Source organism: Varanus komodoensis, unplaced genomic scaffold (assembly GCF_004798865.1).
Source record: "Varanus komodoensis strain SLA01 unplaced genomic scaffold, ASM479886v1 scaffold79, whole genome shotgun sequence".
NCBI lineage: Eukaryota > Metazoa > Chordata > Lepidosauria > Squamata > Varanidae > Varanus > Varanus komodoensis.
The window spans coordinates 695365-713441 of NW_025336467.1; the positions used below are offsets into that span (position 1 = coordinate 695365).

At 49.0% G+C, this 18077-nt stretch overlaps 1 protein-coding gene across 1 annotated transcript; it reads right to left on the reverse strand.

The window, feature by feature from the left end:
• Positions 1-6366: 6366 nt before the first annotated feature.
• Positions 6367-17746, reverse strand: PLPPR3 (phospholipid phosphatase related 3). The gene is made up of 7 exons (XM_044453464.1): positions 17672-17746; positions 16992-17177; positions 15075-15204; positions 14561-14756; positions 10295-10352; positions 9181-9354; positions 6367-8071 (listed from the first exon to the last, which is right to left on the reverse strand). The coding sequence occupies exons 1-7, from the start codon at positions 17744-17746 to the stop codon at positions 6764-6766; spliced, it is 2127 nt and encodes a 708-aa protein (XP_044309399.1). The 3' UTR covers positions 6367-6763.
• Positions 17747-18077: the final 331 nt, after the last annotated feature.

Genomic DNA, 18077 nt, shown 5'->3' on the forward strand with positions numbered 1-18077 from the left:
TTCATCCATCAAAGAATTAAAGCAGGGCAACTCTACCAACCTCCATCTTCCCTACCCAGCAATGAAGGATGATTGGAGTTGTAGTGTGCAAGTTACCCTCCCATGATTCAAAAGATGACATCTGGAAGGGAACAATAGTGAAGATGACTGGAGAGTGAAGCTGGAATGCTGCTGGTAGCAAAAGAAAGTGAATTTTCCACAAATTATATCTCTCTTTTCAAAATACTCTGAATCAGATCTGACAAGAAAATTCGCCTAGAGTTGTCTGCTGTTGTTACGGATGTCTGTTAAAATTGCAGCATTCTGAGAACAAACATGAAAAAAATGATAAATGCTGAAGACACAAGATGACAAGTTTGCATGCTGTATCTTTCCAGGGGAGAAGTTCTGGTTTATCCGACTTTGAATTACGGTGGTATCCCTCTTTTCCACATGGGGTGACCAAACCAATAAATGAAGGAAAAACTTGAAGAGCAAAGGGAATCATAGAACAGTAGAGTTGGAAGGAGCCATGAAGGCCATTGAGTCCAACCCCCTGCTGTTGCGGGACACCAATTCACACCATCCCACTCAGGTGGCTGCCCTGTCTATTTTTGAATGTCTCCAGTATGGGAGGGCCCCCCACCTCTCCGGGCAGCTGCTTCCACTGTCCTGTCGCTCTGACCATGAGGAAGATTTTCCTGATATCCAGCCTGAATCTGGGTTGCTGCATCTTGAATTGATTATTCCATGTCCTTAATTATAGCATCAACAAGAAGAGATCTTGATTTTCCTCTTTCTGAAAGCCCTTGAGAGACTTATGGAGCGATACCATATCCCTCTTCAGACATCTCTTCTCAAGGCTGCACGTACCCAGTTCTCTCCATCTCTCCTCACAGGGCTTTCTTAGAATCATAGAATCATTCAAGAGTAGAGTTAAAAGGGGTCATGAAGCCCATCGGGTCAAACCCCCCCATCCATTGCAGGACACCATGGGACACCAACCCACCCAGAGGGCTTTCAAGTTTCTTTCTGAATGTCCCCAGTGTGGAAGAGCCCCCACCTCTCCAGGCAGCTGGCTCCACTGCCGTATTGATTTGACCATGAAGAAGCTTTTCCTGATGCCTAGCTTTTTCTGGGTTCTTGCATCTTGAATTGATTATTCTGTGTCCTACACTCTGGTATCAGGAAGAAGAGATCTTAACCTTCTTTCTGAAAGCCCTTGAAGCACTTTTAGAAGGATCTCATGTCCCTCTCCAAACTTCTCTTCCCGAGGCTGAACTTTCCCATGTTTTTCTGTCTCTCCTCACAGGGCAGTTTTCAAACTTGATCATGTTTGTTGCCTTCCTCTGGACCCTTTCTAATTTTCCTGCATCTTTTGAAACAGACACACAGAAGGGAAAAATCCTTCCTAGTTTTAAAGCACAGTAGTTTTAAGACAATCTCTTCCACTCTTGTCCCCTCTAGATGGCTTTAGATGACAACTTCTAGCATTCTTGACCATTGGCCATGCTGACAGGGGATGATGGGCATTGGAACTGAGGCCATGAGTTTAGAAAAGATTGCAGGCTGGTCCTAATGCTCTGTGTTCACTCAGTGTTAACAAAAGTTCACTTGGTAATTTTAACCAGTTTCAGGGGTACACATTTATGTGGATTTTAGGGGCTGTCAAAATGGAAAGAAAAGGCTACCTTCCATGGCTCTTTGAGAACTGTAGGATTTTTCTTCGTCCAAGCATGTTTAGAACTGCTTCCTAAATGACTTGGCTGATTAATCAAAGATTACCTGAAGATTTTTTTTTAACCATTAGGCAGTGTATAGGTTGCAGAGCCTGGAGCAGAATAACCAGTTCTTACTGCTTTGCTATTTCCCTTGCTGGATGTGGAAGGAAAAATTCACCTGGTTCTGGAGGCCTATGTAGTAAAAACAGCTATTCCAGATGCAGAATTGGTGTTACTCCCCGGCACAGAATTTGCAAAAAAGAGAGGAGAAAGAAGGATAATCTGCAGGGGGAATTAACTTGACTAGCTGCAGGCTGCTTAAGAAGAGAGATTCTCTCCCCCCATTTAGAGTAGCAAGGTCATAATTACCTTTGTGCATCAACTGAGAAAAGAGTGCATTGAAGAGCAGTTTTAAACACATAAGCTCCTTTGAATGGGTAAATTGGGAAGAGTAAAAGCCGCTGTTTTCACCAGATTGCATGGAAATAAGAAAGGAAAGGGGCAAGAGATGACCTCGAGTGTCAAGTAATTGTCCGTTGCCCTGTGGGTTGACCCATGAGGTTGCCCACAGATGCTCCGGACTCTATGGGAATCCAAAAGCAAGAGCACTTGGGGCTGGCTCATTATTTTGCCCGGGCTTGAACTCTGGAGTTGCAAATTCTTCCCCTTTGTACCATTCCTACCCAAACTTCAGTTGCATTAGAAAACTTGTTAGCGTAGGAATGCCTGCCTAGCATTCGACTAATGCATATTAGCATATTACTAATGATTTATTAAACAGTAAACTCTGTAGTACGCTGTGAGCAGATGAATTTCAGAATGAATGGTGTGCTATTAAAGCAGGTGACACAAACATCATTTATTTTGAAGAGGCTTCCTGGGTAAAATTCCAGTGTTGTGCTGGGTTAAAGTTAAACCATGTGAGGCCTGAACAGCAAAACTGCCAGCACAGTTGACAAAGCTCTTAACTCCAGTAGCTAAACCCCTGTAGAAAAGCTGGAAGTACGCCCAGTGTTTGGGGGGTGGGGGAGCAAAGGGGTGGGGCTAAGAAAAGGGGCGGGGCACCTGCAGAACCAGTTCGACACTCTTATGTTAAGGAACTGAATTATTTGGGGGTTCTGTGCATTCAAAGAATGTAGAAAGAATCTACCCATCCAAGGAGTCTGCCTGAAGCATCTCTGCATGAGTCATGGCTCTGGGCCTTCTTTCCATCCATTTCCCAGTGTGGTCCATCTCTGCCATTAGGTACGTGACAGAGGGACCCAACTGCTTCCAAACACTGGTGCAGGCAGTGGAGGCTGGCTATCTTTGTGAACCTGCTGCAGGTGAGTTCATTTTTTGGTCTTTGCAAGAGGTGAGGTAGTGCCGGCCTGATGGGAGAAGCTCCCACTGTGTTTCTGCATGAGTGTCTGCTCTCAGGTCACCCTTCCACATCATTAACTGCTCATGTGCAAACACCCGGCAGTGCAGTTTCAGAGATGGATTTTTCCTTGGTGAGAGTAAACCTCTGCTGGACACACCCAGCTAGCCGAGGTTTGCCAGCCCAGTGTGGAGTTTTGCCCTTGGCTTGTTCAATTGAATGTCTAAGCACGCACAAGCAGCATTGCCAGAGCCAGTGCCTGGAAGAGGTGTAGATTTGTGAGAACCGTTCAAAAGTGTAACTCCCCTTTCTGTGTTTGCTTTACCATGAATAAAGCCCGTACCGGCTGCATTTCAGGCCCTGCAGCCCGATGGCCCATCTAATGGGCCAGAAAGGAGCCGGTGAAAGCAGTAGAGGCTGGAAACCAGCGCCAGCCGTGGGTCAGAGAACCCACAGGAAGTGGAGTTGCACATGCAAAGCTCTCCTTCTAAAGCCCGAATGCCCCAGGGAGGGCCCAGGGGGTACTTAGCTCAGGGTCAGTACAAAGCCCTGTCAAGCTCCTATAATGGAGCGCTGTCCATCCATGGAAATCTGCAGGAAGTCATTAGAGGAGATGGGCTCATCTTGGGTGGCCGCTTGGTGTGCGTACAAAAGGTCCCCCTTCCACCAGTTCTTCCATTGTGTCTGTGCTTGAGACTATTCCTAAATGTATTTAGGAGGGAACAGCTGCGCTGAAAACCACGGTATTTGCATTCTCGGTAACTCTGCATAGTTTAATTTTGATGCTTTTCTTGTTACGTGCTTTTTTATTTATCAGGTGGCAGCTTGACTACTTTCCACAAAAAGGTGGAGTATAAATAATGTTTTTGCCATAATAACTAATAGTACCCAGTGCAGACCATTTTCTCCCCCCATGGCAAGCCCTTGTTTGTTTGCGTTTGTTTTAATTCCATTTCTATGCCGCCCCATAACCCAAAGGTTCTCTTTGTCAATTCCTTATTCCCGCTGTTGAGACCCTAAAAGAACCAGAGCCACACTTATTCACTTCAGGAGGAAAATAATTTTTAATTAATGGAAACAATTTAGGATTCCAACCATCTCTCAAAGACATCAAGTCACTGGACGACTAACTTTACAGGTGTCTGTGGGAAAATCTCGGCAGCTCCTGGCGCAGAGAAACCAACGATGGGGACCCTATAAGCATCATTAATTCCCATTTAGTCCCTCCCTTTCCACTAACTCCTCTGTCTAACCACCATTCCCATGCCATTGGTGGAAGCCCTCCTAAAACCCCCACTGCTCCCCATAAAATTACATATTTTCCCCTTAGGCAAACCCCTTGACTCATGCCCCTGTTCCCACAAAAAAAAAAAAAAAAAAAGGATCCCTCACAGAGGCCTAGCATTCTGTTTAGGCTTTCTCCCTGGCCTCATGCCTGGTGAGTGGCCTTTCTGGATGCACCCCAAAGCTTTTGGGTCCCCTCACTTTCTTTCCAGCAGCATCCACCTTTCATTAAACCCTCTGTAGCTCAGACCAACACTGTACAAGTCAGAAACGAATCCTCAGACAAAACCCATCACAACAAAAGAACTGCCAACTTGGATACGGTTGATAATTCCACCAGAAACGATGGAGGAAAGTAGCCATTAAAAAGGACATGATTACACACCCTCACATTGACGGAGAGAACGACAACTTCTACATTAGAACTCCCATGTTTTATGTCCCAGTTTCCATCTCGCCCAAGCAGAAGAAAGGGTATTCAGTCCCCTTCAACCTGCCAGCACCCTGGCTGTTTTCTTCATGTGTGTGAGTAGCTAGTCTTTTGCAAAACTAGCCCCTGTGAAAGGTTATTTGAGCATTCAGGGAGAAAGAAGCCACCTCTCCCAGCCTCTCTGGGAGCACAGTTGGATCCTGAAGTGCTCATTAAATAGCGAAAAGTATACCCCTCCCCCATCCCGCCCACACAATAATAAACCCATCTCATGCTAACAAGCACGCCTCCAACATGACTCCACAGTTTCGGATATAATTATACATTCATTCCCTCTGGAAGTGTCCCTGGAGCTTTTATTCATGCCCTTAACGTCCATCCTCATAGAAATATACCCCTGGAAGGGTTCTGGGAGAGCATCTGGTCCAACCCCAAATGACCACCCAACCTCCGTTTAAATCAATCCAGTTGTTACCCTTGAGAAGTTCATCCTAAGGTTTAGCAGAATTCTACTTCCTGGCCAGTTCCACCAATCGGTTCTGGCCTGGCTGCTGAAGACCAGTCTCTTCTTTCATCTGTGGGGCAGCCCTTCAGATATTGAGAAAATGCAATCATGTTTTTCCTTTGTCACCCCTTCTCCAGCCTAAAGGGACCCAAAGTGTTCCCTGGACCCATTCCAAGGCACCCAACAAATGCACAACTCTACCCCAAGTTTGATAACTTTCAGCTACAGTCAAATGGCCAAAGTTACATGTATTCTATATAGCTCTCTATATTCTATTTTTCCTCTCCCCACACTTCTCTAATGGTGTGACTTGTAGGTTTTTGTATTGCACAATTTCAAAAACAGTAAAAGCCATAGTTTTTCAATCGATCAGCATTCGCAATGCAGGGACTAGCTTGTGCGTGTATCACACAGTTCTGCATTTGTCTTGTGTCTGAAGGTAGAATTCAACATCCTAGCAATCTCTCAAGTTTCTAGTCCTTATGACTACGATGGCATGCTTGGTGGAGACTCAGATGCTGGCAGAACTAGACTCCCAGCCAGTGAGGAGGTGAGCATTTCTGTCCTCCGTGTGCCTTCTTGTGGCAAAGCAAGTAAACCGAGCAGGTCCCTTCTTGGATGGCTTGGTGGTGGTGCCTTTGCGGGATGAAGAGCGGCGTCCTTTTGGCCGCTTGCTTTTCAATGCAATGCCTGCACAACTTGGGGCACCACCCAATCTGGTGTGGCCCTTTTGTGGTCTGCCACTGGGCACACAATCCTTCCACCCATTGCATGACCCGTTCTTGTCCCGGGAGAGGGACACCTGGAGAGTCTTGCCTTGACAGACGGTTCTTCCTTAAACCCTTTGGGACAACCCAGCCTTTCCCTTTCTTGTTCCCTTTTCTCTTCCACTTCCCACTGGAACACTAAAATATTTACAGATTCCCAACTTGAGTCCAAGACAGAGAGAAAACATCTTCACTCATCTCCGTGAAAGAGGTCGGCTTCAGAGTTAAGTTACCCCCACTGAGGGAGGACACTTCTGTAGAAACATGCAACCAGCGTAGCTCTGAGGAGCACCTCAGGTGTAAACTCTTTCTGGGTGTTTGAATTCCAACTTCACTCCCCCAACCTTGCTGGTTTCACCATCAGTCACTGGGGATGAGCCATGGGCTTTCCTTAAAACCACCAGCCGCTGGATCCACTGGAAGCACCAACGTTCCTTCAGAAGCTTCTGTCGCCAGTAAGGTAAGATAATTCTGAAGTGTGAGGACCAATTTCTTGGCTAAAACAGTCATACGAAAAGCTCCCAGAAGATTAGTCTTTCTAGGAGACTCCATAATTTCACCATGGTTGATGTTGGATCCAACACCACTGTCCAATTCTTGGGAAACAGTCCACTTTGGACATGATTGCCCCAAAGACCACCATCCATATCAATTTCCTGGTTTTTTCCATTCGGTCCATTCCATCCTGGTGTGGCCGGGGAAGCTAGGCGAGCGGGATTACTCCTTAAACCTCCGGTTAGCTTGCATTTTCTTGTAGAAGTTTTCTGTCTCTTCTGTTGGTCCATCCTTCTCCCCCACAGTAAGGCTGGTTGGCTTCCTCCGCAGCGTCGACTCCCGGCTGGCAGCCCCCAGCACATTTTCTGCAGGGCTCGTCTCTGCCGAAACCAGCGCCGGGCCTGCGCCCATGCCTGCCGAAATATTGATGGTGGCCACGCTGCCGTACGGAGGCTCGTCCCGCTCGATGTCGCTGACCGAGGAGCCAGGTGACACGCCGGCACTCTTAGCGGGCCGGAAGCCACGATAATCCTTGCCCATCTCGTTGAGCTCATAAGCGTCTTGGCCATCAGAACTTTTCTGGGCGGCCTTCCACTCCCAAGGGCCGTTCCCAGAAGACAAGTGCACGACCGGGTGATGCGGGGCATGCGCGTCGATGGTGACGACGCTGGAACTGTCTCTCTCTGACGGAGAGCGGTACTGGGAGGAGTCCGAGCTGGTGGACGAGGAGGAGGTCTCAGATTGCTTCGGCATGACCGACACCATCCCTGGCTGCTTGGACATTGCGATGACCTGCATGAGGCGCGGGGGGTTGCCCACGCGCTGGGTGGCCCCCTTCTCCGCCATCATCATCCATTTGGCCCTCACTGCGGAGCTGCTTTTGGGCGAGACGTTGGCGCCCGCGTTCGCCTGGCTCTCCTCGGGGATGTGGACCAGTTGGGTTGCACCCGGTCTTGGCTGGATGAGGACCCGTGGTCCCATAGAGGCCCGCTCGGCAGTCCGAGCCTGGACAGTTGGGTACAAGGCCGGTGGAATGGGTTCTTCTTCATCGCCGGCTAAAGCATCCGAGCCGACCCGTCGGGCCACTTCCTCTGCCAGGGTCATGCCACGGCCTTCCACCGATTTCTGCTTCCACTCCGTGATCAGCTGCTTTGATCGGGAGGCGTCCACGGGGACGTGGATGGTCATGTGTCGGCGGGCGGGGTCGTCCATGGAGGGGGTGTTGACCCTCGGCAGCGTGTTGCTGAAGGTGACCATGTTCTCCTTGCCCATGGGGCTCCGGGGCGCCAGGAGGTCCACGTCCACACTGGCCCGCTTCAAGCTGCCCAGCGAGTTCTTCTCCCGCTGCACCTGCCGGTTCATCCCCTCCAGGCGGGTCTGGGGGTTGAGCTCGTCCGTGCTGACGGACTTGTTCTGGTGATAAACGGAGTCGTGGCCCCGCTGTGTCAAGGCCCTCAGGGCATCCTTGGTGGGGGGGTTGGAGGGGGCCTTCTCGGTTGGCGCTCGGAAGTTGCCCACGGCATGGTATGCCTGTATGCCACAGAGAAGGTGGCAGGTAAAGGTGAGCACACGTACTTCCGGAATGCAATCTTCTACATGGCCTAATAAAGGTATGGATGTTACAGCTATTCTTGCGGAGTCATTTTTCTGTGATGGTAGAATACCATATTTCGCTCTCCAACAGCAGGGCCCTATCCTGGAGCAAAGATGACCTACACTAAGACTAAGGACTAAGATGACTTGTAACTGTACTCCAAGAAGAGGTCCCCGCTATTGCTAGGCACGACTACCAAATCTGGATTCTCTCGAAACATTTTACTGAGATACCTTCTAAATTTGTCTCCAGTTTTATGAAGACAAGCCTAGGTTGAGCTTTCCTCAAGTTCCCACCAACTATGATCCTCACTTGATTCCTCCGAGCGGGGCGGCGGGGGGGGGGAGACAATTTTGAGCCCACACCTGCCACTTTTCTCTTCCCAGTGGTTCCAGGGCTACTAAAGCTGTCACATCCCCTGAGTGACTCCAAGCTTTCTTTTTTCAAGCTATGCCGTCACCCTGAACCTAAACATGCCCTCGACCTTTTCTGTCCCTCCAGGCCTTCTCGCTCCTGCTATTAACTTGCTTGTTGTAACATCTTTCCCTGTCAAGGAAATCTGCAGGTCTCAAAAGCTTGTATGTTTTTGTGATCTTTAGCTGACTTAATAATGACTTGTACAACAGGGGCTGTGGAAATTTTCTGATGGGCCACCCCATCTGTGAACCAGTTAAGAAAGAATGCAAATACATTTTCTTGACATCCTATTTCAGTTAAGTAAACAGCATGGTTAAGCACACTGGAACAATGTTGTGTGTGTGTGTGTGTTGATTCAATGATCCAATGCTTTCCTGTATTAAAAAAGTTACAAATTGTAGAAGTTAGCCTATTAAGGACAGCAATTCTAACTTGTTCATGTTCTTGACATGTACCTTGGATTTTGACACATCAATTACAATCATTCTGTTCTCCCTACCTGTATTTCCAACTGATACGGGCTCAAAGAACTCTCCCACGCAGCGTATCAGACTTAAAGGTCACATCATCTGTCTACCATTCTCTCCCAGTCTCCAACCCCACAGGAGGTCAAAAACTAGAAACTTACCAAATAAGCTGCGATGCCTGAGCCAATCAGGAAACCCACATAAACGTCAATGGGGTGGCTGCGGTACTGGGTGATTTGGGTCAGTCCACAGATCCCAGCTGCAATGGCGAAAGCAAAGACTAGGATTGGCTTGAGGAGCTTGGTGCTGTCCGAGATGATGGAGTTGAAATACATCTGCAAATAAGACGATGCTGTTGAAAGCTAAGTCTCGCTCGCAGTGAGGCTGAGAATCAGCTCATGCAGCTCTCCTATTTTGCTATCCCTGTGGCCCTGCAGGGGTGCCAAAAGCAGCCCAGGAAGGCGAAAAGGTAGGATGAAGGCTAAGGCCTGGGTGGCAGGTGTCAATCTAGGCATGAGATGGAGAAAGACTTGAGAAATTTCTCCCAAGAAATGAGAGCCTCGGATCATGGGAAACGGAATGGTGATAGATCTGGGGTGGGCAAAACAACACCCTTCTTCACCCAGCAAGAATTACTCAAGGAATTTAATGCCAGAAATCGGTGATTGTTGGTGGCGACTGGTACGGGTGGGCATAAAGGGAGATCAAATGGAATCGGGAACAGAAGGTGTCTTTCAAAGTCTCTTTCCTACAAGAGCTTAGTGGATCCTCCATATTCGCAGGTAGTCTAGCTTTGCAGAGCCACTGATTGGGGCAAACCACAGGGTAGGGGTGTTTTTCTTGCCTGGCTTATGGGTTTTGCCAGAGGTATCTGGCCATGTAGGGTGCAGCAACATAGATTTTGGTCCAGGAGGGCTTTGTTTGATGTTCTTCTTGCGGGGACAGGAGAAAGGAGAGCAAGAAAGTAGTGCATCAGAAAACTAGATCAAAATAGGTCTACAAATTGGCTGGTTAGGCTGTGGGCGGGCGGGGAAGGTTGCAAGCATTCACAATTGACCTATGCTTTCTTCGGTAAGTGCTTCTCTGACTCACATGCCACTGATTTGAAGTAAACAAGCATGTCTTTAGTTACTGATGGAAAGCAGAATGGAGGAGGGGGTCTAACAACCTTTCTCCAAGCAGTGCCGTTTTGTTCCTTGGCAGAAACGCCTTGCCAAGCAGCCCTGCTCTTGGTTGCCCTGGGCAATAAGCAAGCCAGTGAGAGGAGGAACTTACCGACACGTAAACGGCAGCAAAGGCAGACAACGTGGCATGCTGGGAGGGGAACGTTTTCCTGAAAGGAAGGGAGAAACATTCACGTGTGTGTGTTGTGGGAGCAGGAGATGGCGGATCGATTCAGCAGTGGCAGTGAGGCTGGGAAGGACAGTGTGGGGCTGTCCGGAAGGACATCACAACCCCTTTTGGGGAACAGGACGAGTGGGGCTGATTTGGGCTGGTGGGAGACACACGGGTGGGATAGGATGCCCCCCAGATCTGGACCTCATGTCGGCATTCTTGTAGACTGTCCAGAGTCTGCTAAACCCTGAATATTCTGATCATTTTTCCTGGTGAACGAGGTGAAGTTCATAGAGGTGTCTTGCGAAGCCAGTGGGACGGGTTCAGGCTAAGCTGACTTCATCTTCAAGGGAATGGAGAGGGGGCAAGGGTCCAAAATAAGTCATCCCTCATCCACAACCTGATCATGGATGAGAGGGCCGACCTGGCTTGCATTACAGAGACCTGGGTGGGAGGGTGCCTCCCTCTCTCAACTGTGCCCGCCTGGGTACCTTATCCAGCACCGTCCACACCTGGAGAGGAGGGGAGCGGGGGTTGCTTTGATTTACCGAGCCTCCATCTCCCTCACGGGACTTCCTGTCCTCTCGAGGCCGGGTCTAGAGTGCCTCTACTTGGTGTTGGGCGACTGAGACAGACTGGGGATTCTGTTGGTGTACTGTGCACCCTCCTGCCCAGCAGACCCCCTGCCTGAGTGACGGAGACCATCTCGGACCTGGTGTTGAGGACCCCCAGGATGCTGGTCCTGGGGGACTTCAATCTCCATGCCGAGTCTGGACTGACCGGGGCGGATCAGGACTTCATGGCCTCCATGGTGGGCATGGGGGCTGTCTCAACACGTCATTGGCCCGGCCCATGAACGTGGACACACTCTGGACCTGGTTTTCTCGACGGGGCAGGAAGAGGGTGGTCTGAGGGTGAGGAATTTTTGTCTGACACCCCTGTCATGGTCAGATCACTTCCTGGTGAGGTTTGTGCTTGAGAGAGTCCTCTCCCTCTGTAAGGGTGCAGACCCGATTGTGTGGGTCCGCCCCTGGAGCCGGATGGATTCCTGAAGGCCCTGGGGGATTTCCCAGTTGATAAGGCTGGTGCTCCTGTCGAGGCTCTGGTCGAACTGTGGAATGGGGAAATGACCAGGGCTATTGACACGATCGCTCCCAAGCATCCTCTCCCACCTGGCAGAGCCTGTTCATCCCCTTGGTATACACCTGAATTACGGGCAATGAAGCGGGTTGGGAGACGTCTAGAGCGCAGGTGGAGGAAATCACAGGATGAATCTGACTGAACACATTTAAGAGCCCATTGACGGGCCTATGCTGTGGCGGTGAGGGCGGCAAAAAAGAAATTCTTCTCCACTTCCATTGCCTCCTCACAATGCCATCCGGTGGAGCTCTTTCGGGTGGTGCAGGGGCTGGTACATCTGGGCCCAAAGAAAGATCTCATGCCACCCTTGACGGCCCACTGTGACGACTTCACCAAGCATTTCAGGGAGAAAATTGCTCAGATTCGTGACGAGCTGGACTCTACTAGTGAATCAGAGCCTTCTGGGGAGGTGCCAATGTTGCCGTCTGGTCCACAATTGATGGATGAGTTTCAGTTGTTGCGGCCTGATGATGTGGACAAGGTGCTTGGACAAGTACGTCCCACCACCTGCCTATTGGACTCTTGCCCATCTTGGCTACTTAACAAGCCAAGCATGGGATAGGGATCTGAATCCTGGAGGTTGTCAACGCCTCTCTGAGGGGCGGCCGGGTACCTGCCCCTTTAAAGGAGGCAGTAGTCCGGCCAGTCCTAAAGAAGGCATCCCTGGACCCAGAGATGGCCACCAATTATAGACCGGTGGCCAACATCCCTTTCTTGGGGATGGTGTTAGAGCGGGTGGTGGTGGTGGGACAACTCCAGGCACTCTTGGATGAGACTGACCATCTGGACCCATTTCAGTCCGGCTTCAGACCTGAGTATGGTACTGAATCTGCCTTGGTCGCCCTGTATGATGACCTGTGCAGGGAGAAGGACAGGGGGAGTGCATCCCTGTTGGTCCTCCTGGACCTCTCAGCAGCTTTCGATACCATCGACCATGGCATCCTTCTGGATAGGCTAGCGGGACTGGGGGTTGGAGGCACTGCCCTGCAGTGGTTCCGCTCCTATCTCAACGGTCGATTCCAGAAGGTAGTGCTGGGGGACCATGTCTCTGCGTCATGGCAGCTATGCCATGGAGTACCGCAGGGGTCCATTTTGTCCCCTTTGCTGTTTAACATCTACATGAAACCGCTGGGAGAGGTCATCAGGAGGTGTGGGCTGCGGAATCATCAGTACGCTGATGATACCCAGCTCTACCTCTCGTTCTCCACCAATCCAGGTGAGGCAGTGGCTGTGCTGAACCGGTGCCTGGCCAAGGTAATGGGATGGATGAGGGCCAATAAACTGAAGCTCAGTCCAGACAAGATGGAGGTCCTGTTGGTGGGTGGTTTGGGATTTGGGGTAGGGGACCTGGACCTTGTCCTGAATGGGGTTGCACTCCCTCTGAGGGACAGAGTTCGCAGCTTGGGAGTGCTCCTCGACCTGGAGCTGTCTTTGGAAGCTCAGGTGACTGCAGTGGCGAGGAGCGCTTTCCTCCAGCTTCGGCTGATACATCAGCTGCGTCCCTACCTGGAGAATGACTGCCTGGCGACTGTGACACATGCTTTGGTAACTTCCCGATTAGATTTCTGTAACACGCTCTACCTGGGGCTGCCCTTGAAGACGGTCCGGATACTTCAATTGGTGCAAAACAGAGCTGCCAGGTTGCTGACAGGGACTGGGCATTGTTCTCATATAACTCCAGTCCTCCGTCAGCTTCACTGGCTCCCGATTGAAGTCCGGGCCCAATTCAAGGTGTTGGTTATCACCTATAAAGCCCTAAATGGTTTGGGACCTGGTTACCTAAAGGAGCGCTTGCATCCATATATGCCCTCCCACCTCCGGGAGCCCTCCGTGAAAGATATTAGGAGGGTGAGTACCTGGAGGAGGGCCTTCTCTGCGGTGGCGCCCCACCTATGGAATGCGCTCCCCAGAGAGGTCCGCCTGGCGCCGTCGTTATTTGCTTTTCGGTGCCAGGCCTTTTTATTTAAACGATATTTTAACTGTTAGTTGTTGTTATTATTTATTATACACCTGCCAAGATGTATCCAGATTTTTAAAAATTTTATTCAATATTTATTTGCTTTCTAAGCCGCTCTGAGGCTTGTTGCAAAGGGGGCAGCATAAAAATGCTTTAAATAAAATAAAATAAAATAAAATAAAATAAAATAATCAAATAAATAAAAAAGGAGCCTTGTTCTGACCCAACAGTTTAAGATGAACAGAGCTTCTTTTAATTAGCTCTGGGATCAGGGATGGAGGCCCAAATCCAGCCCACCTGTGATCCAAATGCCACCTTTTGGATGCCTTCATGGCATCGATTGTTTGGTGCTTTTTATTTATTTATTTATTTTATTAAAACATTTTTATGCCGCCCCATTCGCCGAAGCCTCGGGGCGGCTCACCTCTGGGCAGTTTTTCTTGCCTTTTATGGAATTTAATTCAGTCCTCAACATTATCAGTCTTGCTAAACAGACCCATCTGCCTGCGTCTTCCATATTCATCTGATTCCCATGAGGAACAATTCCACATGATGCGGAGTTTGTTACTTGGGTGTTTATGAGAAAGCTGCAGCTTGTTTGGTAAGCCAAAATGTTTCATTTTGTAATGCTTGGTGGATGTAATGCTTGTAAAGATGTAATGCTTGGTTGTTCCCATACAAGAGAAGGAGGTGCTAAAATACAGTATCTTATTTCAGACTACAGGAAGGGAAGTTTTTAAAAAATCCTGCAGGCAGAAAGCTAGCATCTCAAGGAGAAACTTGTGCCAGTTGTCCATCTGCAAGGATGCCTTTCTTTCAGGACATGCCTCCTAAAACAGGAAGCGGCAATTGCCTTGAACACTTCACTTTCGTTGCACAGAGCAGACTAACTTTATTCTATTGGCAAAGCCTCAAATCCTTGACAGATCCCTAAAAACTCGGTGCAAATTTCTGCAGGGCTAACAACATAATCACTTGATTTTAGAAACCGCAGGGGAGTGATATTGTCCCAGGTACACGGACACTGCCCGAAATTAGCAAGGTTGCAGGTGGAGGGAGGGGAGGGAGGGGAATTTCAATGCAGGTGGTCAAAGGTGGAGTGGGCTTACCTGGCTGAAAGGATGGCGTGTTGATCTTGCCCAGAGCAGATGTCTTGGGTGATATAAGGGTTGGAGTCACAGGAAATTCCCAAGAGCGTGTAGTTGGGCTTACAGACGGTCAGAAAGAAAGGGGCATGGTAGCCCGTGGCCAGCTGGATCACGTCGGTCACGAGCGCCGTGGCACAGAGGCCAAATACGTGGACTCCTGAATTGGGAGGCAGGGAAGGAATTGATTTTGGACCAGCCTGGGCCCTCCCTCCGCTGTGCAGCGTTTGATTCTGCAGCATGGGAAGGGCCAAACAAGGCTGCTGGGCCCGTGCAGAATATTTCAGCTTCTCTGGTGTGCAACTCCAGCATGCCATGTCTGAGACTCCAGGGGCTCCATCTGGAGATGCGGAGAAAGGGCACTGCCGGCTTTTTCAGAAACTGCCACGGGCGGGGTGGGGGTGCCTTTGCAAGGCTGGAGAGATGGGCAATCATTGGCAATTCAGCTCCGGGGGCAAGGAGGAGTCGGGTGACTTACCCACAAACCGGACCGTCCTGCGGAGGAAGGAGTTGAAATTGCAGCCGCCCGCGTTGATGCTTCCCTCAGAAGTCTCGCGGCCTTTTGTCTTGGGCTGCAAACAGTAAACAATTCCCTCGCCCACCATGATCTGGAGACCGGGAGAGAGACGGAACGGAGTCAAAAGCAAACAGTGGGCCAAAAGCAATTAGATGCAAAGCGCATCTGAGGCTTTTTAACTCTGGGGAAAAGAAGACAAAGGGAACGGCAGTCGAGAAATTAAGTGCGATGCAGAGAAATTGAAAAAATTGAAAAAGAGGTGGAAGAATTGTTCCTCTCATGAAATAGATTGGCATGCATCTTAGGAAAAGATTTCTGAACATGATGCAAAGTAGCAATAGAAGTGTGCTCTTGTTCATGAGCTTTAGCGTGATCGTGAGGTACGATGGTATCTTAGATAACGTTGGGAAACTGAAACCAGATCAAGAATTACAGGAACAGGCCACTGATCTTTCTTGGTAGCACCAGGTGCAAATATAATCCAGACATGCTAAAGATTATAGAATGCATGGTTTTTATAGGAACAAACAATGTTTGACCAAGCAATCTTAACACCAGATGAAAAAACGATTAAAAGATTATATAATTTTCTTTTCGATATGAGAATGGAAGATAAGCCAGTTAAGGAAACTGTGATAACATGGGCACAAAATTTTGGATATAATATTGAGCTACAGAAATGGCAAAAGCTGTGGGAAAGAAATATTAAGATAACTTTAGCAACTTCATATAAAGAAAATCTTTTTAAAATGTTTTATAGATGGTATTAGTCACTGAATAGATTAGCAAAAATGTTTTCAAATATATCAAACAGATGTTGGAAATGCAAACAAAAACCTGGTACATTTTATCCTATGTGGTGGACTTGTGCTAAGACAAAAAAATACTGGGTTAAAATACAGTATTTTACCGTTAAAATACATAAATGGCTTGAGGAAATGCTGCAAAAATCTTTAATATTCAAACCTGAAGTATTTTTATTAGGCATTATTCCTGATGATCTTGATAAACGAAGTATATATCTGATCTTACATGTAATTACTGAGGCGAGGATTGTATTTGCTCAGCATTGGAGGAAGGAAGAGCCACCAACTGAAGAGCTAAAAAGGATTCTGGACTGTGCGGAAATGGACAGACTGACTCAGTCTTTGAAGGAGAAGGAAGATACATATTTCTACCAAACTTGGAATTTTTTTATCATTGATTAGAGAAATAGGACTATACGTAGAATTGAATATGGTATTAACTTTAAGTAGAATAAGATGTCGACCCAGTATGTCTGATGCCTTGGGAATAATTGTTCTTTTTTCAGTTTGTATAGAAAATAATAAAAAAAAAATTGAAAACTGGAGAATTGTGCTGTTGTGAGATACAGCAACTGAGCAGGGAAGATGGAAAGTGGTCCATCATTTGTTCTTCAAGTCAGGTCAATACACATGCAGAGGACGTCTACCTCTGGATATCAATTGCTAGGGAGAAAAACAATAGAAATGGTCCATCAGTGCCAAAGCCTCCCTGTGGACTTCCCTCTTCTGCTTTTGGAAGGTTTGCCTGCTGGTTTTTACAGTACAGCTATGCTTGTTGGGAATGATGGGAACTGCACACCCTGGGAAATGTGGAGAAAGAGACCCCTTATGGGAGAAAAGCATTGGAAGTGATCTAGGCAGAAGCAGGCAAGAAGAGCTTCAGCAGGCTGCTTTTTGATGCCCGAAGAAAACTGAGAAAGGGGGAAGGCCTTGCCGAAAGTCTCTTTTTCTTACATTTTGAAACGAGCTTTTGTCCGTTGGCCTGCCGCAAATCAATGCGCTCCTTGGGATATAAATACCATGGAATACTTAAGAGACAGGAAGGGGGCAGCAAGCCCCCTGAGCTACTCACAGAGGCTGCGGGAGCCGCGAACGCCAGGCTCAGCAGCATTAGCAGCGGGATCATCTCTTCGTTGGTCTCCACGTAGGGCATGGAGAGTGCTCGGTCGTAGCACTGGAAGCCCACCTTGGCGGGCTTGAAGAGGTCCGTCAGCTCCAGGAAATAGAGAGTCACGATGGAGGACGCCACAATGGGCAGCTGGAAGCCAAGCCAGTAATGTGTGCTCAGGGTGGAGAACCAGAGGACGGTGGGATTAAGACACGGAAGCTTGTGGCCTCTGGGGGGGCAGGGGGGGCTCCTGCAGACAAGCACTCCAGAAGCATCCTAGTCTCCTGTTCTCCCCTGCAGAGGAGGGCAGGATGCGCTCCAACGGAGCAAAGCTCAGGGAACCAAGGTTCAGTCTGGATGCCAGGAAGTCCTTCCAGACAGTGAGGACCCCGAGGGTGTGGAATGGGCTTCCACGGGAGGTGGCTGAGGCCCCCTCGGTGCGGGTGTTCAAGGACAGGCTGAACATGCACATGGGGGGCACATCGTGAGGTAGCTGGCTGGAGCCGGGGTCAGACTAGATGGCCTGGGAGGCCCCTTCTGACTCGCTCTGCTTCTATGTTTCCGACGCCCAGCTGCAGGCTTTAGCTTCACAGGTTCCACCACCCACCACTGGTGGTGGAGCTCCTGGACCATCTCTGGCTTACCTCGACGAAGTAGAAGCAAGGGAGAAGGGTCATGCTGTCTTTGGGGGCCTTTGGCTTGTCCTTTGCAGAAATCATGGTGTCAGCAGTGGGTTTGGCGGGATGGGGAGTAGAAGGAAGCCCTCAGCTCAGGCCCTGTTGAGAGGCATGGTATACAAAAGGGCGGGGAACGCAGAAACGGCTATAGCAGGGGTTACAGAAACGAAACACAGATTCCAGAAATGCCACTTCTTGATCCAACAGACCGCTACGTAGAGCAGACAAGCAAAATCAAAGCTACTCTTTTCTCAAGCCTTATCTCTGCCGGCTGCAGCTTCACAGGTGCAGGAAAACGGGCTGCACGTCCAGGAGGAAATAACAGGGAGATCTGGGCAAAGGCCTTTCTGGAAATAAGCTTTTCCAGCTCTAA

Bases quoted from the DNA above. Each gene is read 5' to 3' on its own strand.
- PLPPR3 (XM_044453464.1), bottom strand. From the start codon at position 17,746: ATGATTTCTGCAAAGGACAAGCCAAAGGCCCCCAAAGACAGCATGACC. The intron at 14,757-15,074 runs GTAAGTCACCCG...CTCCCAATTCAG, and splicing joins CAGGACGGTCCGGTTTGTGG to GAGTCCACGTATTTGGCCTC. The intron at 9,355-10,294 runs GTAAGTTCCTCC...TCTTATTTGCAG, and splicing joins TTGCTGCCGTTTACGTGTCG to ATGTATTTCAACTCCATCAT.